At 40.8% G+C, this 27,761-nt stretch overlaps 1 protein-coding gene and 1 long non-coding RNA gene across 5 annotated transcripts in view; one reads left to right on the top strand and one right to left on the bottom strand.

The window, feature by feature from the left end:
- The window catches only part of limk2 (LIM domain kinase 2), a 39,259-nt gene that overhangs the window by 9,849 nt on the left and 1,649 nt on the right, over positions 1 to 27,761 (top strand). For 2 of the 4 annotated variants that reach the window (XM_053653691.1, XM_053653690.1), the window contains 14 exons: positions 3,216 to 3,351; positions 14,133 to 14,242; positions 15,182 to 15,373; positions 15,983 to 16,088; positions 16,654 to 16,865; positions 17,137 to 17,320; positions 17,995 to 18,081; positions 18,254 to 18,385; positions 20,013 to 20,069; positions 21,657 to 21,722; positions 24,564 to 24,617; positions 25,708 to 25,885; positions 26,722 to 26,777; positions 26,943 to 27,100. In XM_053653691.1, the coding sequence (XP_053509666.1) occupies positions 3,216 to 3,351; positions 14,133 to 14,242; positions 15,182 to 15,373; positions 15,983 to 16,088; positions 16,654 to 16,865; positions 17,137 to 17,320; positions 17,995 to 18,081; positions 18,254 to 18,385; positions 20,013 to 20,069; positions 21,657 to 21,722; positions 24,564 to 24,617; positions 25,708 to 25,885; positions 26,722 to 26,777; positions 26,943 to 27,100 (1,728 nt within the window). The remainder of the gene's footprint in view (positions 1 to 3,215; positions 3,352 to 14,132; positions 14,243 to 15,181; positions 15,374 to 15,982; positions 16,089 to 16,653; positions 16,866 to 17,136; positions 17,321 to 17,994; positions 18,082 to 18,253; positions 18,386 to 20,012; positions 20,070 to 21,656; positions 21,723 to 24,563; positions 24,618 to 25,707; positions 25,886 to 26,721; positions 26,778 to 26,942; positions 27,101 to 27,761) is intronic. The other 2 variants (XM_053653693.1, XM_053653692.1) reach the window with 1 other exon arrangement.
- LOC128625423 (uncharacterized) lies at positions 6,612 to 11,476 on the bottom strand. Its single transcript, XR_008388941.1, has 2 exons — positions 7,048 to 11,476; positions 6,612 to 6,928 (listed from the first exon to the last, which is right to left on the bottom strand). It is a non-coding gene; the product is annotated as an uncharacterized LOC128625423 (long non-coding RNA).

Raw genomic sequence — 27,761 nt, 5'->3', positions numbered from 1 at the left:
GGATTTCATGCTGTAAAATAAATAAATAAATCAAATCAATATTAAAGCATGCTCCTGCAGAGAGTGTTTATCTGATCATGCATTCAGTCTCATTGTACAGCTTTGTATTTTGCTCCAGAAGCAGAGATTGTGATCTTTTCTCAGTATGGAGGCACACGTCAGGCGATCAGCCAGAACCCAAGCGCTTGCTGGACAATCCCACAGCTGCTCAGGCTGCGTCTTACTAATGTGATCCTTATCAAAGCAGACTTATTTTCCATCCTGCTTCTCTGCCACTGAATGCAATGTGATCTTTTTATTTATAGTCATTTCTCTCGTTCCTTCTTCTGGTCTGTTTTTGACTTCTTTATTTTCTTCCTTTCTTTGTCCTCCCCCCCCCACCCCCCACCCCCCTTATAGTTTTTACCCCCTTTCTCCGTTTCCCCATTATGTCTATTTCTTTTTCGAACGCTATGTTCCAGACAACTCAGGTTTGCTCTTCTAGATGAATCGGTGATGTTGAGCAGCAGCCGGCCCGCGGAATTCACGTCGCACGTACAAATGAAACCCTGAATGAATTGCTCATACATCACTTGGGAATCGGTCTAAATATGCAAATGGAGCTCTGAAATGTCTGGAATTAAAGATTATATATGTCAGGATCGAAAAAGAAAGCCGTGCGTGGGAGTGACTCGTTTCCTGCTCTCTCAGGCCAGCTCTCGCAGCAGAATGAGGTGTAATCAAGAAGATGGATTGCGCTTAAGCTGTGAAAAGTTTCTGGCTGTTTGGCTCAGAGCTTTGCTGCTTTTTTATTATTATTTTTTTATTTTTTTTTTTAGTTCTTGACCAAATTCCGTGTCAAAAAAGCGTTCCTAGCAGCTATCTGAGGTTCTGATTGACGTGTCTGTTTTTCTAACAGTGACTCTGAACATTTTCACTGTTATTGTTTTGCAGCAGCAGTTCAAGTGAAGTGAAAAGTGCTGTTTGGCTCCAGGTGTTTCCAGTTCTCTTGGTATGCAGAGAATTTAGGTTGTAGAAAGTTTTGAACACGTTCTATTGTTCAGCTGGATCGGTGTAAGACGGAGCAGTATAATTGTATGCTGATTACACATGGAGCTTTTCTTCAGATGGAGTTGTTTCTAAAGACGAATGATGCACATCAGCAATTCACAGCAGCGAGTCTGTATTTTTCACAGAGGGTAAATGCAAACTGTGGCATGACTGGATAATCACGTCTGACCATCCGTGTTTTCGGTTAGTCGATTAAATGCAGATGCTCAAGTACTTGCAGAACATTTTCCCTGACAAATTGTCAGGAACTGTCCAAGGGTCAAAAAGAGAATGTTGTCTTTCTAATAAACTTCCCTTAAGTCTTATTTCCCCCCGAAGGCGTTCCTTGTAAGGGTCGTGGCCCGTGGTGAGACATACACAAACCTACGCTCACACACCAAAATTGTGACGAATTTTACAGCGCAAGCTGTGGCATGTGTTGTACGAGGAGTCTTGTACATTCCGTGCTTCCTTAGACAAATGATCTTCTTTAATAACAGAACTGAGGTGCTATACTGTGCGGATCAACAAGTCAGCCTCCTTTAATTAAGTCAGTTTTCCCCGTGCGAGCAATGTCACAGCTAGAGGGAACATTACGGTGTTCCAGCATCACCTCCCAGCCGTGGGACTGCCAAAGAGAGAGAGTGTGTGATATCCCTTTATGACTAGTTTTGGCTTGAAGCCCAAATTCCTTGTGGGTTTTTTTTTAAATATTTTTTTTAAACATGCCTCAGACTTCATTCAGTGTGGCCCCTGTGTTTTGGTGGGTGGGCTAGTGTGTGTGTGTGTGTGTGTGTGTGTGTGTGTGTGTGTGAGAGAGAGAGAGTGCACACACCCCCAAGCATGTCTTTGTCTCCAGACATGAGCCCGAGCTTTCCTCTTTGAAACCAAATCCCAGGATTTTCTAGTGCGTCCTCACAATCACCTCATATTCCATCTGCTTTTTCCTCAGTGTTAGTCATTAAGGGTACGCTTACATTAAAAGTATGTACAAAAAACGGAGAAGGTTTTCCATTGGGTTTTAGAAAAGTTTCACGTACAGACGACAGCGTTGTCAAAACGATCCCCGTTCACACAGATCTGCAAAAAACGACTAAAAGCGCTGTATCGTGCATTCCAGGCCAGTAGTTGGCGATGTCACTTTGTAAAGAAGCACTACGCGCCTGCGCATGTAAGCATTCACGTCAACGCGTCCACCATATGAAGACTGCCCTATAAACAAATATAAGTAAACGGTGGAGCTGCGTTAAACAATAATGTTTACATTTCTCAAACGATCTCAATGGTTTATGATCTGCATGGATATAAAAAAGTTCCGTCTCCTGCTACTTAGAATCTCAATAGTTTTTTTTTTTTTTTTAGAAAAATGATTCATTGTCATGAGGAATTGTGAAAACTCATGCTTGTCAAGCACAGATTTGGATTATTTTTCTTGGTTAATAAATGCTGAGGCGTCCCTAATGTAATATCATTTGATGTACATGAAATGTGCATAGTTTTTGGGGGTTTTTTTTTTTCATTGTGTAAATGGATTTTCTGTCTTCAACCTCATCTTTTAGCTTTTCTTGTGCTCCAGGTCAGAATTCTCTTAACAAAGCTCGCTCATTTTTCGAAATGGTGCATCTTTAAGTACTAATAATTGACCATCGTTGTACCAAAATGGAACAAGATCGGCAAATACAGATCAAATAGTGAGGCACTGGCAGTCAGTCTGCTTTCTCTATTTTATTAGCAATAAAAGGATACAGATGTACTCCAAAACAGACAATTACAACGATAATTACGATTTTTTTTACTATGATGCAGAGGATGTTGAGGCAGAAATGATTCAGGGCATGTTGATCAAGGAATGATGTGGGAGACATAGATCGGTGAATGACGCAAGGGACGTGGATCAGGAAAGAATGCGAGGAATGATGCGGTGGATGTCGATTGGTGAATGGCGCAGGGGATGTAACACATGTCACAAGATGGGGGTTGTAGATCTGGGAATGATGCAGGAGAACAATCCGGGAACAGTGTAGATGATGTTGGCACACTGATTTTCATTGCAAAAGAAATGATAAGATGATATTTTTCTAGTCTTAAAAATGTAAAATAGCATAACTAGTTCTGTCAAAATGTCATTCCCAACTCAACCATTAACCCCAGCTATAATGAATTTCTTTCCACTTTTGTGTCCTCAGGTGCTCCGAGTGCTGTGATCTCCTGACCAACTGGTACTACGAGAGGGAGGGCAAACTCTACTGTGGAAAACACTACTGGGAGAATTTCGGGGAGCTGTGTCATGGCTGCTCATTGCTAATGACCGGACCAGCTATGGTAAGAAGTAACAATCCTACTTTTCTCCCTTCGCTGAGTCTTGTCTTGATTCCATCACTTCAGGGCAGGGTTTCTTCCGGTCTGCGTGTCATTCCAAAATTTAAAGTGATCGAATGGATTTTGGGTGTTTTGCTCAAATTTGCCTTTAAATAACAAACATGCAGCAAAGTAGAATGAGCGTAAAGGCTTCATGAGGGAGAGTAGAAACGTCGTTGATCTTTTCGGAAGTTGAAGGAAGGGATTCTGGTTTTACTGCCGTCTTAACAGCTCACACTGCTACACAATGTTTTGCAAGAAACAATACCTGTAATTGCAGCTTTAAAATGTAGCACAGCTTAATTAGATATAATAAGCCTTTGCTGTTGTTGTTTAAGCCTTCCTACAGGTAATAAGCAAGTGGAGACATTAGCTTCGGTATGTTGATTTTATTTAGCTTGTTTTAGAGATCTCTGATCCTCTAACGATAGATGGGAAGTGGTTGTTTTGTTATGACGCTGAAGGCTTAGCTCACTCCTGCTCTCTTCCTCCTACGCACGATTTTCATCGAGGATCTCACTGTCCATCTTAGCATTCGTCTGAGCAGGTTTCAAGGAGACGCCTAGTCTGTGTTTTACATTATGACTATCTCACAGTCATCTTAGAAGTAGGGCTGGGCGATATATCACGATATAGCGATAAATGATTACGCGATACACTTTTCTGAGTTATCGTTGGTGTGGTGATGTATTTATGTTTTTAATAATGTGGTACTGACTTTATGATACTTGTACTACAATTTATTTATTTATTTATTACTTAATCTTCCTTGTCTTTGTAGGCATTAAAGAAAAGTATTGTCAAAGTCAGTTTAATGTTTTCTTTTGTATAAATTTTTTTTTTTTTTAATATAGCTACCCTTTTTTTTTTTTTTTTTTTTTTTTTTTTTTTTTTTAAAACATAAATATACTATTTTTTTGTGTTCATTATGCATACACAAAGATGAGTTGATTCCAGTCAGAAGATTGCATCTCGGTGGTTAGCTTAAGTAGCTATGAGCAAAGTCAGCTTTATTATTGGTGCCGTTGATATAGATAGGTAACAAGGTTATGAAAACTGTCTTTGTGCTTAATTTCACTTTAATTGACTTTTAATTTAGGTCAATTTAATATAGCAGAAGATACTGTGCTGTTCCACCTCCCTTTTAAATTGATGGGTACCAATAATTATGAAACATATATGGTTTGACAATATATAGGTTTTTTTTTGTTTTTTTTTTTTTTCTTTGAATAAATTTACTTCAATTAAATGTCATATTTGTCTTATATTTTCCCATTTTTATCAAGGGTGTCACTGATTCTGGAGCTAATGTACCAGGAATTATTTGCCATAATTATCAGTTGTGATCTAGATTAGTTTTTGTCCCATTAGCGTTGCCATAGTACAATGTTTTGTTGTTTCCTGAGCTACAGTCCTCCTTATCTTTTTTTTTTTTCATCATATAGCAGTATTTTGACATTGACACCTCTTAATGCATAGCTCCTGTATATATGATCGCTGTTGCTATGACGATGCAAATGTCTGATATTGTCGTGTTAGCGCCTTCTCGTAACATTACCATAACTGCTGGAGTAGCAGGGCTACTGTAAATACACTAACAAATGTGCACGAAACTTCAACTAATGCAAAACTGATGCTGTACGCTACTTTGCTGTAAAAATCGCATCACGGCACCTGCTAGAAGAAAGTAAGTACACGTCTCATGGGCTCGAAAAGTACAGAAGTCGGTTGCTAATGGCTTCATCCACAAATTGGTCTCACCCTGCACAGGGTATTTAAAGTAATTACGCCGTTATAGTGTGGTCATAGCCCCTGAGCTCTCATAAGCACAGGCAGGGGGCAAACCCTTCGCCAATCTAAATCATTTAGTGAGTTGATTTAGCTCTGTGCCGTGTCCTTGTTTAGATTTCCTCTCGTCTCTCAGTCTGCATCCTTCTGTCTGTGTGATGCTTGCTGCGAACGTTTAAGTGAAAACAGGCCATAACAAGAGCTTCCATCCTCTCGTGTGTGCATGCGTGCGTTTTAACCTTGTTAGAACAGACTTCGTTGAACAACAAATGAACAGCAGTTCATTTTCCTTTACGTGGGATTTCTATCCCGGCTCTAGAGCAGCACCTTTAGCTGCTAGCAGATCAGAGCTTGAAGGCAACAAACCCCAGAACCTAACCACTGTTTGTTTTCCAGGCTTAGATTATGAGCTCATTCCCTATGATCTGGATGAACGCGATCTGAAGGCTGGAATGGTCTCGGCGTGTCTTTGCTTTGTCATCATGCCTTTGGAATGTGCATGGGCTTTCAATGGACTGCTTTGTAATCATAATATGAATGTTAACCGTAACCCAAATTCTGAATAAGCGTAACGTTTAAGAACAGCACCGCGGTACACGCAAGGCAGCGGTTACAAAGCGACCATGATTCGTTGGTTAAATTCTGGGTTTTGAAAGCACATTAAAGAGAGGAGGGGTGTGGGGGCTTTATCAGTTAGAAAAAGGCATAATAGGTCTCTTCTATTCAGACTCGAATTGAGAGTCGGCAAATATTTGTTTGGCTTTCATGTGTTGTGTTGCCAGTTCTGGGCACTGAAGTTGTTAAAAAACCTCGGCCCCTCAGAGGGACAAACAGATTGGACATGATGTGCATGTACATGTGTGCGCGTGTAGGTGCTTGTGTGTGTGTGTGTGTCTGTTCACGTGGAAAAAGAGTCGTCATGGTGTGTTGATGACGGTGTAATGAAGTGTGGCATGAAATGGTGAATTTGTTTTGCATGCAAAACCAAACATTAGAAAACTGATACTATTACTATAATATAGTGTATGTGTGTGTGTGTGTGTGTGTGTGTGTATATATATATATATATATATATATATATATATATATATATATATATATATATATATATATATAAATATATATATATATATATATATATATATAAATATATATATATATATATATATATATAAATAAATATAATATACTATAATAATATCCTATATATATCATTTAGCCAGTAAGTTGCATGTTTTGAAAACCTTAAGAGGAGAACATAACATCTTAAACATTTCAAATTTATGATGCGCATGCTGTTATAGAAAATAATCAACGATGGGGTATAACAACACATCGGGAAGTGTCAATCAAACAGTTTGCATCGAGTGCTGTTCAGTTTGGGGATCCTACTAGTTGAATATTGTTGAAGAAATCTGAGGCGCTCAGGAGGGTAATACATTTAAAAAGATTTTAATATCTCTTGGCTGTTCAGTCATAGTTACAGTTCAGAAATAATAATAATAAAAACATGCATGAAATGTTGGGGAACATCTACAAATCGAGTGATTGAAGTTATTGCAGCTATTGACAGTCATTCCCATATCAGTCTCTCCCTTTCTCTTATTTGAAGTTTTGAAAGAACCTGAGCTTCTCATGTTATAGTCCTCTGTCCTGAAGAGTTTCCTGTGGCAGAAAACTTTGGACTCCTTCCAAATGGCTGCTTTTTCACGGTGAAGCATGGTGGTGGCAGCATCATGCTTTAGGGCTGCTTCTAGACATTCCATCACAAAGTTTCACTGTATCAACATTCACATCCATTTTCTTAATCTGTTAAGGTATAATGTTACTATAGAAACGATAAGGTATTCGCAGTAGCGCGTTAATACAAACCTGTGACTTGAAGTACAGACGGCACTACTGTCAGAACTGCTGTTATAGAAAATAAATCCACACCTTCTGACCAATCAGAATCGATTAATCACTGACACTGTGGTATAAATATATGAATAAAGTTATAATAATAGCTCAGTTTTAAAGTAGTCTTTATAACACAGCCATGTAAGTTTTAGAACACTTATTTTCAGGAACAGCACTTTCTCTCGGTCATCAGTCATCCTTTCTCTTTCATCCATCTTTCTCTTTCCGATAAATCTGCTTTAATTCCAGGGTCTAAAGGGGAGGGAGGAGCTGCTGTAGCCCAATGTTAGGAAATTCTCTCTCTCTCTCTCGCTCTCTTTCGTGCTTTCTCTCTATTACGAATCATATAGGAATGAAAGTGTCTGAGACGTCCTACATATCCTTGGTCACAGTGTCAGCTGCATCTAAATCAGCGAGCATTAGTCAATATTGTGTATAATCACCTCCACAAATGCACTTATGTTATTCTGAACGTCAAAATGTTGAACCAGAATCTAGATCTAGATTTAAGAGACCGTGAGTTGACAGTCCTCACCCAGAGGGACTGTCTGACGGACGACTCTATACCCGTCTCTGCTAATCTGTTTTTGTGGTTTTGGATGAATTAAACTACAGCGTGTGTGTTTTGGCTGGACGTCACAATCTCCTTTTATGTCCATCCAGTCAGCTAAAGATACAGAAAGTTACATGCATGAAAAATTAATGGTCCTCGTGTAACCAAAATAGCATATTCGTTTTAAAACCTATAACAAAATAAGTTCTTTGAGGTTTGCCGTGGAAATTAGACAACACTCGCAGACTCGTACTCTGAAGGTAAAAAGGTTTATTACAGAAAGATGGTTAATACAGGATAGAATCATCCATCTTCTATACCGCTTTATCCTTTTCAGGGTCACGGGGGAACCTGGAGCCTATCCCAGGGAGCATGGGGCACAAGGCGGGGTACACCCTGGACAGGGTGCCAATCCATCACAGGGCACAATCACATACACATTCACACACCCATTCATACACTACAGACACTTTGGACATGACAATCAGCCTACCATGTATGTCTTTGGACTGGGGGAGGAAACCGGAGTACCCGGAGGAAACCCCTGCAGCACGGGGAGAACATGCAAACTCCGTACACACAGGGCCACGGTGGGAATCGAACCCCCGAACAATCGAACCCGTGTGAGGCGAACATGCTAACCACTAAGCCACCATGCGCCCCATTTTGTACTAAACCACTACTATATATTTGAAAAGCAGAGCATGACACACTTTTAGGATTTTGGACAGACGAACCTTGAACAGAAGAACATGTTTGCGTGTCTGTAAGCAGATAAATATTCTGTACTGATCTCAGTGACATGACATGGCCTTCTTAGGCGTCCTCCTCAGATGAACATGAACAACAACAAACTTATTACAAAGTAAAAATGAGTAATTTCCCTCACATTTCCCCCATTTTATCATTACAAAATATGATAACTAAAACTAACAGAGAAATTACAATGCTGTGAATACATCAGAACTTCAGAATCCTTTCACAGTTCAACTGAATTCATGTCTGAGTAAAACAGACATCATGAAGGCGCTAAGTCTGTTTTTGCGGATATAAAGTATCCTGTCGTCAAGCAAGCTCATTTTAGGGTGAAATGAGAATCGCCATGGTCAAAGGAATATTTACAATAGGTGTGAAATGGATATCAATGGGTCGTCATCGTCAGTGTCGCTGGGAGAATCTGATACCCAGTCAGGTTGATCATCATGGGGATCGTACTCAGTCTTTGTCAACATCAGCGTTTGGTCATTGATGATTTCAACGAGTGTGAGAGACTGCTCCGAACGAGAGAAACAATACAAGGCAAAATGAGCAAGACAAGAAGAATTATTGCACCTATTGGTAGACAGATGGTTAATATCCATGAGCCCTATCCCCCGAGTACTGAGCTCAGCCAATCAAACCCCATCTCGCTAGTCTGTGGAGGGTTGCGTGTCGCAGACCGCATGTGTTCACTGATAGAATAACCATTGTGTGTCTGCATGACGAGGGGACGTGTGACGTTGTGTGGGTAGCACTGTTGGCAATGATTCTTCTGACGAAAGGCGTTTACAGAGGCGGCCAATATCTTGGCATATGGGCTTTTAACTACTAATTGTTGTCCAATCTGTAGCAATAGTCTACTAAAGAACTTTGCAGGCTTATGTGGGACCTATAGAAATCACGTCGCCTTAGGCACTTAGTCCCGTCACCACGATCAGCTAAATACCAAATTTGGGTAAAAGTGTGTGCATCATGCACTCTTTCTTCTGCAAATGTGATTGGCGTGATTGATCGATAAGTCTTCCACCCAATAAACTTCAATATCGCGCTTTGGTTTATCTTTCCAGCTTAAGGGTCTACCCCCGGACCCCCAGTGTTGTCGGGAACGGTCCCAGTGATTTATGAGTTTATTTCTATGACAGGGCTTACTAACAGATACCACCTATACCAGGAGAAGGGTTCACGATTAGGAATAGGTTTGTATGTATGAGTGGATGTGCAGGTTGACATCTAATGATTTGTGTCTAATCTGCAACAGTAGTCTGTGGTCATGGAGCTTTTAGTCTTCCTCTCCATCTTTCTTTCCTTTGCCTCTCGTAGGAGCTTCTCCACATGGATTGCATACCTCTCCACTTGTGTGAGGTTTCCGGTGTCCCAGGTGATACATTGTTGTTTTATTATAGCGACAATTTCTGGTTTAATGCCGTTCATAAAGCTGTTTCTGAGATGTGCTTCCCATGCTGTGACGGCCGCCTGCCCATCTGCCAGAGCGTCGGGGTTCTCCAAGCCTGACTTTGCGTCATGGATCTCAGTGAGCCGGGACAGGTACTGTGACTTGTTGTTTACACATCGCTATTTTTGTCATGTCCAGTCGCACAGGAAAGGTGTTCATCAGCCTCTGCTGGAGCGCCGTGATTTGTGCTCTGTACCTTGCGTTGACTTAATCATCCCACTGTGGGTTGATCAGGCGGGCATCGTTCTCTGGGAATTAACATGAAACCTTGACCCAGTCCGTGCCAAGTTTTGCCATGAGCAGTCGTCGTAGTTCATGAATGGTGGGTCTGAATTCTCTGCAGAATATCTGAAGTTCATCCCCAAACTTTCGTCCTCCTTCGCGGAGCACCAGCGGATGCGTCATGCTGCTCCTGATGTCTTCCAATGTCCAGGGTCTGTGAACTAGCATAGGGCCTCCTTCTCCGGCCACTTCTAGCATTGGGGCATTTACCACGGCGTGCATTGTTCCTTCTCTGTCCGATTTTGTCGGTCTGAAGCCCTCAGGCAGCAATGTTGTTGCACCCTTCACTTGGGATCTCGTGTGTAACGCCACCGGTGAAGGTAGGACGGCTGGAGCATAGTTCGGTGGGGGTCGGTGGCTCAGTTCTGACAGGTCCGGATAGAGTGGTGTAGGCTAGGCCGCTTCATCGTGAGCAGGTGCCTTTGAAACTGCAGGTTCCTCCCTCCTTACTGGCTGTGGACGTCGTGGTGGGGCGGAGTCCAGGTCAGGATCGGCTTTCTGCAATTTAGCACACTGAGAAACAGATGAAGGCCCTGCCTGACATTTTTTCTCTCTTTTATGTGCCTCGCTCTGCCATTCAGCAAATGCCTTCCTGTCTGCTAAAAACTACACTTCGCTCTTTTTTTTTTTTTTTTTAATTTTAGGAATATCTCTCTCTCTCTCTCCTTTGTCTCCAAATTAAGTTTCAGTTGTTCTAACTATCTGAGGCTAAAACTACCTTTTTCTGGGAAAGCACATTCTTTAACCCATACATCATATTGATTCAAACATCCTTCCCCATAATTCACACGCATAAACATGATATTAAGATCAACATATGAGCACCCTGTCACAGGATGTGCTTTGCTATATGTTTTTCCCATATTTTATTTTATTTTATTTTATTTTTATTTTTACAGCTTCTATAACTTTCAAAGTTTTAACCAATTTAAGGTGCTATGAAAATGAAGTGAATATGCAATCTCGTGCACAGACCGAAAAGGTTCAAAATGTGTGCCAAATCTCTAGACATTCAATTAATCATATACCCTATAGGTTCAATAGAGCAAACCTTAAGAATGTAAAAGCGTTTACCTGTGAGGGCGAGTCCACATACAGCAATTTGGTAGGACTTACAGTTTTCTCTTCCCTTCTTTTTTTTTTTTAGCTCAGTAGAATTTACTTGTGTGTTAAATTTGCCAAATATATCATGTACCGCTGATATGATGGAATGAGTCAATGGGGCATGCAACTTGATAATCCGCTGTAAAAATATTGAGCCTCTTGCGCTTCTTAATAAGTACTCTCTTTACTTGTTCATTGCTTGAACCGGACTCTTTCCGTTAGCAAATATTTTTACCATTATTATCTCTCTCTCTCTCTCTCTCTCTCTCTCTATATATATATATATATATATATATATATATATATATATATATATATATATATATATATATATATATATATATATTATACATACATACATACATACATACATATATAATCCGTTGGTATATATCTTAGTTTTGAAGCTGTGATCTAAGAAACACCAATATCTCTGCCGTCGCAGAGGCGAAGTTTCTGGAACTTATAAGAAATCGCTCCATGTAATACTTCTCTCAATGTAATACGCGCATTTTTTATTTCATTGACTCCCCTCCATACAGACAGCAATACACTATGACTTCATAAAATTCTAATTCTAAATCAGTGACTCCCTTCCATAGAGACAGCAACACTATGACTTCATAAAATTCTAATTCTAAATTCTTGATGATTCCTACCAGTCAGTGGTAAGGCTGCATCGGTCCGGTTTGCTTGTTGTCCAGAAAATCTGAAAGACTCGCACAGCTCAGCCAGGAGACACCAAATTGTCATAGAAATTAGAAAACACTCGCAGAAAGATTGTTACAGAAAGATGGTTCATACAGGATAGAATAAAGCAGGATAGAATTACGAGAGCGCTCTGAAGCCCTTGCACTAAATCGCTACTATATATATGAAAATCAGAGCATGACACACTTCTGTGTACCGATAAGAAGCAGTTTGAGGCAGTTCAAACAGGCTTTGTTTTAGGATTTTGGACAGACGAACCTTGGACAGAATAACATGTTTGTGTCTCTGTACGCAGATACACATTCTGTACTGATCTCAGTGACATGACATGGCCTTCTTAGGCGTTATCCTCAGATGAACAAGAACAAACTTATTACAAAGTAAAAATGAGTAATTTCCCTCACAGGTTCATCAGATAAAGCAGTTTATAATGTTTGGAGGGACAGTATGATCTCAGCTCGCTGCTAATCCTGGAGCATTCTTAAGTGTGTGTGTGTCGTCGAGGTGTGTGCACGTGTGAGCAGCAAACATACCGCTAGCTGCCACTCTGACATTGAGGCCTTATGAATGCAGGTTGCTGTTAATAGCAGAAGAAAGGCAGAAGCGCAGTGTGCGTGTGTCTCGCTTCCTGTGTATAGAGCCAGGTATTAGTTTTCCTGTCGTCTACCCAGGGTGTGCGTGTCTGACGTGTGCGTGAGATTATTCCTGGTGCAAACATGAATAAACAGGCGTGTTCCTTTTGTCTGCACATCCCTTTCCTTTCCGTAGTATGTTCTGAGACTTTAGGTAGCATGCAGCGGCTGTGTCCGTGTCTTTTAAAGGTCTGAAGGGATGAACGTTCTGTTCTGCCTGTTTGTCATGGTTTGCGGTCGAACTGTACAGTATATCTCATGTTGAACAAACCATAAATCTGATCAATCTGTCAGTTCTTTGGTGTTTTGGCTTTTGATCAGATGAATTCAGACAAAAAGTTGTAATATGTAAGGAATAAAGCGCATTGGGATGTGCTGTTATTGGAAAATAATTTAACGATGGAGTGCTGTGATGAGGCTCACACAAAGTGGAATATTTTCCAAAAACATGTTTTATTCCTTGTATACCACAGCAATTTGCCAATAACTTTTTAAATTATGTGGGTTTTTTTTTTTGTTCTTTTACAATTACATGTAATGTTGTGGAACATCTGCAGAACAAATTAGTCCTTGTTATCACTTACGTTATAACAGCTATAAACCTTCGTTCCCTCACCAGGCTCCGTTTTTCTCTCTTGAAGTTAGTAAGACCAAAAAAAAAAAGCAGCTTGTAATAATGGTGACAAACCTGAAATAATCCTCTGACACTGGAGACTCCTTCCGTAAATGTTAAATGAATATCTCCGTACAGGAAAACTTCATCATTTTCAATTATTAAACTTTTTTTAAAATTATTTGTTAAATTGCAACTTTTTTTAATTGATTTATTTTTTTAAATCCACTTCTTACTAGCTTAAGATTATGCTGACCTTCTAACATCCATGTCCCTGTGAGTGAGCTGTTACTATAGAAACGATAATGTATTTGAATAAATGCATGAATAGAAACCTGTGATTTGAATTCCAGCTGGTGCTGCTGTCCGAGCAGCTGTTAATTAACACGACTTGAACGATCCGATTTGAGAAGAAGTCTTGAGAAAATAACCAAAGAAATACCCATGGTTCTGAATCTGTTGTGTTTTTGGATATTTTTCCGGTTTTCCATTTTCATGATGCAATTAATGACCTTAAAACTGAACTTCGATCATTATGAAGGGTTTAAAGAAACAAAAATTGGGATCATGAGCCTTGTGATAAATAAGGTGAGGTTGTAGCTAAAGGTAGAATGTACAAATGTAGGATAATAGTGTGTGTGTGTGTGTGTGTGTGTGTGTGTGTGTGTGAGAAAGAGGGATGATGTGTAAAGTTCCAGACTGTAGGGAGGTGCTGATTGCATTGCATCACTGACAGCAGGCAGGTTCAGACACAAACAGGTGAGAAAGCAAAAAGAAAGCAGCTAATACAATCAGTCTCACGTGTGCGAAACAGCCCAAGCCACTGAGGACGTGATCGTGGCACGGTGTTGTGTAGCTGGCATGCAGATGCAGTAGAGGGTGTCACTGGGATCTAGAGCTGGTCTTTCGCTGTGGAATGACACTGATCAGAACTCTGGCTGTGTTTCTCAGGTGGCTGGAGAGTACAAGTATCATCCCGAGTGTTTTGTGTGTCTGAGGTGTAAGGTGGTGATCGAGGAACAGGATACGTACGCCCTGGTGGAGCGCTTCAAACTGTACTGGTGAGAAAATGCTGATCCGTACAAACATATTCTCTATCTCTGTCCATATCGTTCTCTTCGTCTCATATCCATGCACTCCTTTTTAAAGAGGTTTCACCTAGACTCCCCGTTCTGCATAGAACCGTTAAGGGTTTCCCCGGAGGGATCAGCGGGGGAAACCCTGTGTGCTCTTATAGGAAAATAATCATCAACGGCGCGGTGTGATGTGTCTCGACCACCCTGAAGTTGATTATTTTAATATAAGTGCATGCCTTATCATGTTTCATTCTTCTTGTAATTCTGCAATTACATGTATTTTATTTATTAAAGAATGAGACGTCATACTTTTTACTCATTTATATTAATTAACATGTAATGCTGTGGAACGTCCACTAAACAAGTTAGCACCTGTAATCGTTGATGTTATAAACAGTCTTTCTTTCTTTTTTCCTCGGGCTCTCTCTCTCTCTCTCTCTCTCTCTCTCTCTCTCTCTCTCTCTCTCTCTCTCTCTCTCTCTCTTTTTAAGTTACTAAAACATTAAAAGTGCAGCTTGTTAACAGGAAGCCACAAAGTGTGGGAAAACGTCAGTCTTACCGCTGACTGTTGTAATGATGTATTCAAACCAGAGCATTAATTTAAAAAAAAAAAAAAAAAAACAGTCGGGCCGTTAAACAAAATTAACCATCGCCTTCTGACCAATCAGAATCAAGAATTCATAGGTGCTGTGGTGTAAGGCTAAAATAATAGATACAGTAATTGCACAATATTTCATTTTGTTAGCAAATCAGCAGCAAATAAAGTTGTTTTTAAAAAGACATTTCTAGAACAAGGGATTGTTTAAGAAGGAAATTGAAGGAAGTTGGAAATGTGGTTAAATCCATTGTAGCTAAATCCAATCAGCTATTCTTACTGTGAGTCACAGTGGAGTCGGTCGGTGTTATATCTGTTTGTGTGTGTAGTGGTAAATGTTACAAGCAGGAGGTTTTGGCACCGATGCTGGAAAGGCGCTGCACGGCTGACTCGTCTCCCGACACGCTGCCTCACACCGTGACGCTGGTGTCCATGCCAGCGGCTGCTAATGGGAAACGCGGCTTCAGCGTTAGCGTGCTCCGGGACTGCAGCAGCACTACAGCCAGCGTGCACATCAAAGAGTGAGTGAAGAAATGTCAAAGAGCTTGATAAATGCTCACACACATGCTTAATTATGTTCAATTATTTGTTAAATGCAGCAATTACATTTTTGAGCCCGGGTATAAACCCAGACTATCCTCCTGTCTGATGAAAATGCCGATTTAGTCCACATTCCTCGAAGGCTGTCTACACTATCTTAATGGATTCTTAATTAATTAGTCCCAAACGGATCAGTTTTATTGATTGTGCCTCACTTTCTTAAACAATGAGTTCATATCCAAGCAAACAGCACAGGAATTAGCCCCAGGACCATTTTGGCTCTTGCCGTAGACACGCTAGTAAACACTCTGAGTAACATGTTGTGTAAGTGTAATTGTTGGTTTGTGGTCAGAGCAGTTTTGAACTTGTACCCACAATCCTGTTTTTTTTTTTTTTTCATGTTGTTAGTTTTGGTGACACGTGTATCTGTCCGACATCTTTTCAGTATTTTTTATAACTGCTAGTGGGTTTGTCATGGTGCTGTTATGGTAATAAATGACACCTGCCGAGCCGGTTCCTGGTGGCGTAGGTCCGGTCCACCAGTCCAATCTCTTGCGTTGGTGTACTCAAAGAAAGTCCTCCACCCTCAGGGTACGGGGGATGCTGATCAGCCCGGAGGTACGGAACGCAATCCATGTCGGTGACCGCATCCTGGAGATCAATGGACTTCCAGTAGGAACACTGATGGAGGACGAGGTAAGTGTGCATGTTGGCATGCTAGAGTTCTGCCTTGTCCTAGAATACATTTACTTTTATAGCATTTGGCAGACGCCCTTATCCCGAGCGACTTACATTTATCTCATTTGAGCAGTTGAGGGTTAAGGGCCTTGCTCAAGGGCCCAACAGTGGCAGCTTGACGGTGCTGCGGTTTGACCTCATGACCTTTCGATCACACTTCTCAAGGAGACTCCTGGGACATTCTGTGTTTCCTTGAGAGCTGGTTTTACATTGTGGCATGAGATCATCAGTTTCATCACTATCGTCACTTTGTCTAATCAGTTTAAAAGCAGCGCTTGAGCTTGTAAGAGAGTGAGAAAAAAATCAATATAAAATAAAAGATAACTCTGTGTGACCCCAAAAGACTCTCCAGTTTAATTTCTCCAAAATTATTAAGAGCAGACCCCACGTAATCCCAGAGATTTAGTCTACGGTCAGAAATTCATACTCGTACAGACTCGCGTCATCGTTTTATCTCAGATATTCTAACGTTCAATAGGATCAAGCCTGAGGGTTGGATTATATTTCTGATCGGTCGTTTTAGGTGGAGGATCTCATCCATCGAACCAGTCAGACGTTGCAGCTGCTGATCGAGTATGACCCGGTCAGACAGAGACTGGACCGACTCCGTCTAGGCACGTCCAATATCCGCCTGGGCGTTCCCGCCTCCTCACGTCTGCGTCTGTCTTCCCCGACTGACGGAGTGATTGAGAGGACAAATAACGATGACGGGACACTGAAAAGAAGATCTCTCAGGTTGGTCATCCAGAGCGATCTTGTATAATATCGTGTAATACAGATTTTTATACTATGACGAATTTTCAATACAATATCAATATCAGAACAAGTGCGCAAATTACATCAGTGGATTTAATATATTCAGCTAGGATCGAGTATTGGTCCAATACTTATAAATGGTTCTTTCATGTTATCTTAAGTATAATATATTTTTGAATCGTTCTGTAAATACACACAGCTTGGGTAAAACCGAAAATTCAAATGGTTTGTTTTTCACTATGAATTCCAGGCGCAGTAACAGTATCTGTAAGTCCCCGGTTAGTTCTCCTAAGGACCACCCGTTTCTGGCACGGGACATCAGTCGCTCCGAATCACTCCGAGCCTCCTCCAGCAGCTCCCATCGCATTTTCCGACCATGTGACCTCATCCACGGAGAGGTGCTCGGCAAAGGCTTCTTCGGTCAGGCCATCAAGGTCTGTCCACTCTTCATTTTCGGAGAAAGATTTGAGTCACGATTAGCTCTCTTCCGCTGTCAGGGTGACAGTGTTGGTGTTAAATCGGGAACCGTTCTAGACGTTTCCACTGCAAAAGAGCCAGTATTCAGCAGGCAAAAAAAATGCTCCTCTTAGAACCAAGACCTGGTGAAGTCAGGGGCTTGGCATCGTTCTGTCGGCATGGCAACAAGCAGTTATTTATTACACTGGAAAGGAAGAAAAAATAGTTTGGCTCTCAAACTGGTGGACAGTTTGGGAAAAGGTTTGCCAGTTCCGGCACCTGCATCAGCACCAGATTCCCACTTTTCAGTGAAAAACAGGCCTCTGGTTCATTCTTTTGGTTTGTAGAGTAAGTGTTAGTGGTGCAGCTCGGTTGCGGTGGTGTGCAGTCTGCTGAATGTGTTTAATGACTCAGAATTTTACTACTGTGTTTTCATCCTTTTTTTTTCTCTTCCCTTTTTCTTTTTTTTTTTTTTGTGGAATTTTACTTGTCAAAGAATTACACTGTTGGTAATAATTGTAGTTAATTGTCATTTAATCAGATACTCATATAAACAAGTGGAGTTAAACGTAGAATATACCTGGATGCTTTCGATCAAATTCTCAGAAGTTGGTGCAGGCAGTTGATGATTTGTTGATTTGTTGTCGAGCAGGTCACCCATAAGGCCACAGGAGAGGTCATGGTCATGAAGGAGCTGATCCGGTGTGATGAAGAGACACAGAAAACCTTCCTAAAAGAGGTGAGACTCTGTCCTTCGCCCCACAGCATTTCATACTGCAGTGGTTGGTTTTGGACCAGAAGTGTCTTTATGAATTTCATTTCCTCTTTTTTATAGCTTTGGTTTTCTTCAAGCTTAGAAAGCATAAAGTGTGTAGATCATTAAAATTCATAAATATATATTTATTTTCTAGGTCAAAGTGATGAGGAGTTTAGATCATCCTAATGTCCTCAAGTTCATTGGTGTGTTGTATAAAGACAAGCGGCTCAATCTAATCACGGAGTTCATCGAGGGTGGAACCCTGAAGGACTTCATTAGAGATGTGGTATGTTCCAGTGGATAATATTCTCTCTCTCTCCTCTCTCTCTCTCTCTCTCATATACACACACTATCTATCTCTCTCTCATACACTCTCATACACTCTCTCATATACACTCTCTCTCATACTCACACTCTCTCTCTCTCATACACTCTCTCATATACACTCTCTCTCCACTCCATTTTTATTTTCCACGAGCAGCTCTTCTAGTGATTGCGAAAAAGCCAGGATTTTCACCAGACAGCGTCTGAGACTGGTTCTCATATCCCGAGGTAAACTGTGCAGATGGAGAGATACAGAGGTCCAGTGCACTGTACTGAAGGAATCGAGAGAGGAGGGGATATGCATGCATTGAGAGAGTAAGGAAGGAATGCAGGAAGAGAGAGAAAAAGAAAGTGTTTCCAGGTGAATGCGTTCAAAGAAAAGGTTGTTTTGCTGGCCTCCCCCTGTGATCCCTCTCGGCTGGTTTTGTCTCGGCACCAGCACATGGCCAGCAGATGAGACCTGGAGATCTGCCGTGGCACTTTGAGCTAGACAAGTTGTCTCAAAGTGCTGAAAGTATAACCGAATAGATTTTTTAAATTTATTTATTTATTTATTTATTTATTAAAAACACATTACAGATGGGTCTCGAAGCTGCTTTAGTGACGTCACTGCCCCTAGCCTTAACACCTGTGAGCAAGTTGAGGATGTTTGGAGAGGACTGTCCAAAATCTGGACATTATTAGCATACCTTCAGTGTGTAATTTATCTGCATGTGCCCATTCATATTTGCCATGAAAGTCCAAATCCGCACAATATGATACGTCCATATATCTCGCACACAATGGATTTGATGAAACCTATACTTGAAACGCATCCTCTCTGCACTGATGGTTCTCAAAGTCTGCTGTCGATTCACTTATAAATGAGGCGCCTTATAAACAAGCAGAAATTTGATCTGAACACAAATGGCCAACAGTCTCTAAATCACCCCGATTTCAAGGCTTTCCTTATGTTATTGCGTCATTTTACTAATGTCTTAAATCTGCTGCCTTAAAAGAGGACAGCACAGTCTTTCTGGGTTATGTGGCAATCTTTTTCCCCCTCACAATCCCTGATCATTTTTCATCTGGGGCGATTGCCATGTCAGTCTTCCCAGGATTCCATCTATGGCTTGCATTCACACTGAACCAGTTGCTGATTAATTATCACTGAATAACACCACAACAGGGCTTTTTTACTGTTATAGGAAATAATAAACAATGGCGTATATATAATATCTATCTCTATATCTGTCTATCTATACACACAGTACTTTTTTCATTAACGGCAGCAGTTCACTCCAATATGTGTGTGTTTTTATAGTTATTATATGGAAATGTGATTACAAACACATTTTCAGGGATTCTCTGTATTAATGTAATTTAGCCCCTGTTCATAAGGAATATAATTTAATGGTTAGCGCTAAAGATATCAATGCTAGAAGGAGACCGGTTGGTTATAGTCTGTTGGTTATATGTTTCACTAGATTAATACTACCGTATTGCGTAACGTTGTCCATGTCCCATGTTACTGTAATGATGAGGGTCTTTTGAACAATTGAATCACATGATAACACCGTTATTGTCTCTCTGCCTCTCTCGTTCTTCAGGACCCGTTCCCATGGAGGCAGAGGGTTAGCTTTGCCAAGGGCATTGCTTCAGGAATGGTGAGTGCTAAACTGGTTCACTTGCATGCAAAACTGGCCGTTCCTTCACAGTGACAGACGTGCGCATGAGCCCAAACGTTAAGAACGACCAAATAAAACAACGTGACTGTAATCCGTGAAACTGGATTCAGCCCAGCCCACACTGGCGTTTTTGTGAGCCCTTGAAAATCCATAAACAAAAGCTTTTATGTTTTAGTGTATTATTATAAGCACGTCTATGCCCTAATCCGATCGTGGTTGAGATTCGGTTTACCATGTATTTGTTTCATAATGATGACAAAAATTGTGTTAATTCGTGCCACAGCGTCTTGACAGTAGCAATAAATATGAAATTATACAGGCTTTCCTTTGTTAAGAGCATACACATCCTCTATCTCCCATGTCCTCTCTCCGCTCTTCGTCAATATTTCTTTTCTCATTTTTCTAGATCATTCCACTGAATGATGCATTTCGGTATTTGTAGTCAATTATTATAGCAATGTCTCTGAAGTGTTTCTAGACACGCAGCAGAAATGCATCCATTTTAACCAGCTTTTCAGCCCAAAAGAACTTTGTGAGATGCCCGGTTTCATTTCTTTTACTTTCTGTCTCTATTTAAATCCATAAAGTGTGATAATGATAATTATGGGTCATCGGAATGAATAATGTTTCACTATCTTCCGTCATGTTTTTAAGCAAACCGTACTGTAAATCTAGCTGGCAGAATGTCCACAGTTCCCAACCCTCATGTTACACTGACACTGTTGTACGTTTGAGTTAGTTTTCTTTGTGAAAGTTAATGTGACGCGTATGGAATGCGTGTTGTACTGGACGGACGGTCAGTATACACTCGGGCAAAGTTTACGATGGGATAATGCACTTTTGTGAAGCGCTTTTTAACCAACGCTTAGAAACATGGTATACTAATAAAGATTACTTACTTGCATATCGGTCTGGTCTGGACTGCATTAAATAGCGCTTTTTTAACCTTAGCGGTTCCAAAGCGCTTTACACTGTGTCTCATTCACACACACACACACACACTCACACACCAGTGGTTAATGCCATGCAAGGCACTAACTTGCCATCGGGAGCAACTTGGGGTTCAGTGTCTTGCCCAAGGACACTTCGGCATGTGGAGTCACGTGGGCCGGGAATCAAACCACCAACCCTATGATTAGTGGACAACCCGCTCTATCACATATTACTTAGTAGAAGCTGTTTTATTTCACAATAATTCAGAATAATTTCAGGTGGAATAAACTTCACCTCAGTTCCAGTGTTTAGCATATGGTCCTGTTCCTGACAAGTGTCTGTTGAGAGAAACTCCTCACCTTTTGTCACTAGTTAAGGATTCATAGCCTTGCTGTTCTAGCTTGCTGAACCACCTGAACACACATTTATGTACATTCCTGTCAGGATCCTATAATGAAAAGACAGGGTGCCTGCTAGCTTCCTGAATGTACGTTCCTAACTGGTCAAACAAGTCGCCATACAAAGCCTTATAGCCATCAATGAAGTTTCCAAGTGTTGCTAACCTTCCTGTACCTTTTCAGCACTTTTCTTTTCTCCGTCCCTCCTGTTAAACAGTGCTCTGTTTCTTTTCAGTCATATCTGCACTCGATGAGCATCATCCACAGAGATCTGAACTCGCACAACTGCCTGGTAAAACTGGTATGTAACAATTTATACAGCATTTTTATAATATATTTATTACACCAATCGGCCATAACGTTAAAAGTGAACTGATTAGTATTGATTATCTTGTTACAATGGAACAGTCAGTTCTCGAAGTTGATATGTTGGACGCAGGAAAAATGGGCAAGTGTAAGGATCTGAGAAACCAAACGTGTTCCGGGGAAGTAAAACCGGTGAACTGGTGACATGGTCATGGGCTCCCACGGATTATTGATGCACGTGAGGAGCGAAGGCTAGCTCGTCTGGTCCGATCTCACAGCACAAATTGCTGAAAACGTTAAAGCTGGCTATGGCGGAAATGTGTCGGAACACACAGTGCATCTCAGCTTGCTGTGTGAAGGGCTGCGTAGCCACAGACCAGTCAGAGTGCCCATGCTGACCCCTGTCCACCACCGAAAACGCCTACAATGGGCACTTGTGCATCAGAACTGGACCATGGAGCAATGGAAGAAGGAGGCCTGGTCTGATAATCATGTTTTCTTTTACATCACGTGGATGGCCGGGTGTGTGTGTGTGTGTGTGTGTGTGTGTGTGTGTGTGTGTGTGTGTGTGTGTGTGTGTGTGTGTGTGTGTGTGTGTGTGTGTGTGTGTGTGTGTGTGTGTGTGTGTGTGTGTCTGTGTGTCTGTGTGTCTGTGTGTGTGTGTGTCTGTCCTTTAACTGGGGCAGAAATGACACCAGGATGCACTAAGGGAAGAATGCAAGCCAGCAGAGGCACAAGGGAGACCTACACAATATTAGGCAGGTGGTTTTAATGTTATGGCTGATCGGTGTGTATAGTCGCTTCTTCACACCGATTTGCACGCCTTCCTGTTTGGTACCACACTGCCCTCAATTGCAACAGTCGTGTCTCAAGTGAAACAGACAGCCTTGATGGTGTTAAAATCTTGTTTTCGTCCTGCCGCTGAAGGATTATCTGTATGTGCTCATCGGAGGAGGGAGGAGCAGTTTAGCCTTCATGTCAAGACAGGCCAAATATCTGCGAAGGTGAACAACAAAAAACATGTTTTGCAAGACTCTTTAACATGAACGGGAGCTGGAGAGTGAGAGAAAAAAACGATCCTTGTTGGGGTGAAAAGCATTAGATTTGAAGCTCAGGCAGCTGGTGATAAGAAGGAAATTGTGTGTGTGTGTGTGTGTGTGTGTGTGTGTGTGTGTGTGTGTGTGTGTGTGTGTGTGTGTGTGTGTGTGTGTGTGTGTGTGTGTGTGTGTGTGTGTGTGTGTGTGTGTGTGTGTGTGTGTGTGTGTGTGTGTGTGTGTGTGTGTGTGTGTGTGTGTGTATACTGTATATGTGCTGTATGTTTGCCCTGCTGAAAAATCCATCTTACCAGATACAAACTGTGTAAGCACAGTCCATCTTTGCCAGCTAGTAATTGCTGGCAGAAAGGAAACTATTATTCTGAAGGATTACCGAATTACTGCTCCTGATGCTACAACACAGAACATTTATTTTTCATGACATGACAATATATAAAATAATCTCAAATATTCATTGGTCAGTTTAGCTAACTAATATGGGTGCTTGAGAATAACTTGCCAGCTGGCAAAGATGGTTTACCAGTTTGACCAGCTTGGGTTGTTTTGGTAGTTGGTACACTCTCAGAAAGAATGTGTTATCTCCTACACACTGTTTGTGCTATTACTATTTCGACACATGTTGTGTTAAATTATCCAATAAATGTGTTTAAAAAAAAAAATAAAAAAATCACACGAGGGATTATTGTCCAATCGCGTTGCGGACTGCGCTGCCGACGTCATCGTCCAACTCTGAACTCGCCTCAGAGTGAATGTTCGTTGCTTTTCGTACCTTTTGATTGTGATCGCGGAGTCCTGAGACCAGGAAACCAAGTGACCACAGGTAAGTTAGTGTTATTTTACACTATTTAGCGTTAATGCTGCTGAAAATGCCTGGCCAAGTTTGTGATATTTAAGGCAGGGAGCTCTCGAAAATGTATTCATTGTGAAACTCCGTAATTGAGCGAGTGATAATGAACTTTACGTATCGCAATGGCTTCTACAGTGAATATCATGCACTGCATCGTCAGAGTTGTCGTTACGCTGCTAGTGTTTATGTCGGCTGAGGTTATTCTGTCATTCTCTGGGTCTGCATCTTATCTGAGGCTCCAAGTTAGGGTTAGCTAGCTGGATGCTGTCACCAATCACAGTAGGGATGAGTGATGCTAACCTAGACACTCACCTGAGTTGATAACATTACTTTAGCATACAGCTCGCGGTAATGTTAGACATTCCCATGACCTTTTTTGAAAGTTAACGATAACGTAGCATTACAGCTATTCACCATGATGTAATACAGAGAGTGGGTTAATGTTAACTGCATTGGACAAGGCAAGCTGTAGTAATTAGCATTAGGAGGATGGGATGGAGCTGTGTTTCTTCATGTATTCGGTGAATGTTAATGCTGGGTAACAGGTGCAGACAGTCAGTGGCTAACGGAACTTAGCTAGCTCAGTAATGTCGAGGCCAAAAGTTCTTCACAAGGTTAACGTGATAAAAAGAGAGCGTGGGGTTACAGTAGGTTGTAATGCTTTCCACTATCTCTGTAATGTTGGTTAAATTAAATTAGGTTGTGCAAAGAAAATGGCGGTGAGGTGCTGAAGGCTGGAAAATAAATATTCGCAAGTTATCTAGATTTCCCTGGTGAGTCTACAGCGCCATTTTGTTCATTTGGAGAGTGGGGGTCACATTTCCAAAACTGCACAATTTGGGATTCTGTAACGCAATTTCTCGGTTAAAGCCCAAAGGCATTTGTCCACATTTTGTAGCTACAACTAACCAGCACTCTTTTTGCTCTTTTACAGCTTTTCGCATGGAAGGGAGTGGGACTCTTGTCTTCCCACATGGCAGGGAGATTTGTAAGAAGATGCATCAACTCCAATTCTTAGATCTGTCAAATGTTTAAAATATTTTAATAAATGTCACCTGAATTTCATGCAGTTGTTTGTTTATTTTGTGAGCATTGCAGAATTTTAGCATACAAACAAATTGCATTTTAGGATAATTGGAGGGAAAAAGTGGGGAAATAACAGTGGGGGGGGAAATAAGTATAGAATGCGTCAACATTTTTTTCAGTAAATATATTTCCAGTGAGCTTATTCACATGAAATTTTCACCGGACATCAGTATTAACTCAAGAAATCCACACATATAAAGAATTCACAACATTAAAGTCCATAAATAAAGTTATGTGTAATATAGTGGAATGACGCAGGAAAAAAGTACTGAACACGCTAACTGAAATGTATTTAATGTGAATAACCTCATTGGAAATATATTTACTGAAATAAATGTTGCCACATTCAATACTTATTTCCCCCACTGTATAAACAACACATCTGTTATTTTTTTTGTTTGTTTTTTTTAACTCATCTTTGTGTGGAAATGTACTAACACGCTGATTGTGTTGTTAGCAACACAAAATGTGTTGTCCTTAACTAGACATTCGGGTGTGTTAAAAATGAACAAATGATGTGGTTGTTTTTTATTGTTTATTTTAATTTAATTTAATTAATTAATTAATTTAACACATCTGTTTAAAGAGTGTAGCCGATCAGCCCAAACAGGTTGGAGAAGGAGAGAAAAAAAACGCACAGTGAATCATTTTCTTTATCTGGAACTTCTGGAATGTTCCTGATAAGGAAACTTAATCATGGGAAACTTGAAGGGGAAATACGGATTCATTTCTTAAATCTTATTTTTAGACTTTGATTCGTTTGTTTAGACTGGCGCTGGAGTGAGCATTTAGTAGCATTTGCTTGTGTAGACACGTCGGTTTCACAGTTTTTTAATGTTCAGATTGCAGAAAATCTTTCCTTCTCAAATTGGCCACAATATCTGAAGTGAACTGTTTGTCTGAACAAAGTATATATAACTTGCTTTTTAAACTCAACATTCAACACCTACAGCTGGGTACAATAACCATTCACTTACTTGTTTTGACATCAGGACAACACGGTGGTGGTGGCGGACTTTGGCCTGTCCCGTCTCGTCATGGAGGACAAGGTGAAGCAGCCCCCTCCTGACAAGCCCACCAGCAAGAAAAGGATATTGCGTCGCATCGACCGCAAAAAGCGCTACACAGTGGTGGGCAACCCGTACTGGATGGCTCCGGAGATGCTGAACGGTGAGAAGGATTTAGAGTGACACCATAAAACCGTTAATCTGGCATTTAATTAAAGACCAAATTTTTTTTTTAAAATACATTTTTTATTAAATGTACAGCGGATGAAACCCACTCAACATGCATACAACCCACAGACACATCACATCACATGACATTTCACATTACATCACATCACATAATAGCAAATGCACCCTGGTACAGTGCACGAGTCAGGAAGTAATCAACAGGAAAGAACTGGAACAAGTGCGTATTATAAGTGAGTACAGAGAAGTAACATAGTATTAAAGGAATACTCCAATGTTCTCCAATTAATCTCTAACCACTGCGTCTGTAATGTATGCGTGATCACCGCAGTCAAGAATTTCAAGAACAGAAAAACCTGTTTCCTCGAAAACCTCACTTCTAATAAAAGTCTAAGGGCAGTTGTTTTTTCTTACTTAATTATAGCACTAACCAGAAAAGCTTCCCTCTAAAAAAAAAAAAAAAAAAAAAGAGGCATCTCAACCTCTCTGAAAGTGTGAACTATACAGATTTAGAGCTTAATTTGACTGAAGAATCGATATAATTGGTCGATTAAAAATTCCTGTTTTGCGTGAACCTTTTTTTTGACAGACTTCAACAGCTGCCCTTGGATTTGCCTTGTAATTGTGTTGTAGTGAAACAGGTTCTCTCAATACAGAAAAAAATCTTGCCTGTTGTAGTCCTATAAACACTACAGATGTGGTGGATCGATAAGGTTTAAAATCACACAAGTATTCCTTTAAGTGTTCTGATTTGCAATAATCCTTTATCAGGGTTAAATGTGATGCATCATCCCTCGTTTCTGTGTCGTACAGGTAAACGCTACGACGAGAAGGTGGACATTTTCTCCTACGGCATTGTGCTCTGTGAGGTGTGTCTCCCCACTTACCCGTCTCACCTTTCTTTTTCTCACACTGCCTAGAACCTAATTTACAATCCTGTCGTTATCCTGCAAGAATCTATGCAAAACTCGGTATTTGTCTCTGTGGGGCATTTGCATTGCTTTTGTTCATTTCCTGCGTGTTTGCGGCTCTAGATCATCGGGCAGGTGTACGCCGATCCCGAGTGTCTGCCCCGCACACTGGACTTCGGGCTCAACGTGGGCAAGTTTACAGAGAAGTTTCTACCTGAAGACTGTCCTCCTGCGTTCTTCCCATTAGCCGTGGCCTGCTGCGATCTCGTTCCTGACAGCCGGTGTGTGTTTTACATCAAACAGCTAATGATGTTGGTGCAAGTATACGTAGCCAACTATGATATCTGAATGAAAATCTGTGCATTTTTGTCAACACCCTCATCCTGCCAGTTCTTGTTTTGTTTTGTCTTCAGTTATAATGGAGGTGAAGAGATGTAAACAAGTGATACAGAAGGCTGAGTGCCAGCCTGCTCTTTTTTTTCTTCTTTCTTTTTTTTTTTTTCCTTCCTCCTTGCTGAGACTGAAGTCTGAATGCTCATTGAATTTCAAATAGCTTTGCAAAGCAGTCCTGCATAGGGGATTCACTTTTTCCCAGTGTGACTCACTATATAGTCCACAAGCTTTTACAAAAGGAATAAAACGCATTGAGGCGTGCTGTTCGAGGCAAATAATCATCACTGGGTGGTGTGATATCTCCCAAAGTTGGTCATTTTCCAAAAAACTACACATCCTGATGTTTTATTTATTCTTCCTATACTACAGCATTTTGCTACCGATGAGAAATTTTTATTTATGAAAGAACAGCATGTACGTTTAACGTTGTGGGACATTCAGAAGACAAGTTAGTTCCCATGATCACTTATGTAATAGGATCTATAAACAGTTGCTCCCTTATGAAGTTAATAATAAGTTTTTGTAAGCCATAGGTTATGTACAGCATCC

Source organism: Ictalurus furcatus, chromosome 22 (genome assembly GCF_023375685.1).
Source record: "Ictalurus furcatus strain D&B chromosome 22, Billie_1.0, whole genome shotgun sequence".
Taxonomy (NCBI): domain Eukaryota; kingdom Metazoa; phylum Chordata; class Actinopteri; order Siluriformes; family Ictaluridae; genus Ictalurus; species Ictalurus furcatus.
This window is presented reverse-complemented; position numbering and strand designations above follow the sequence as displayed.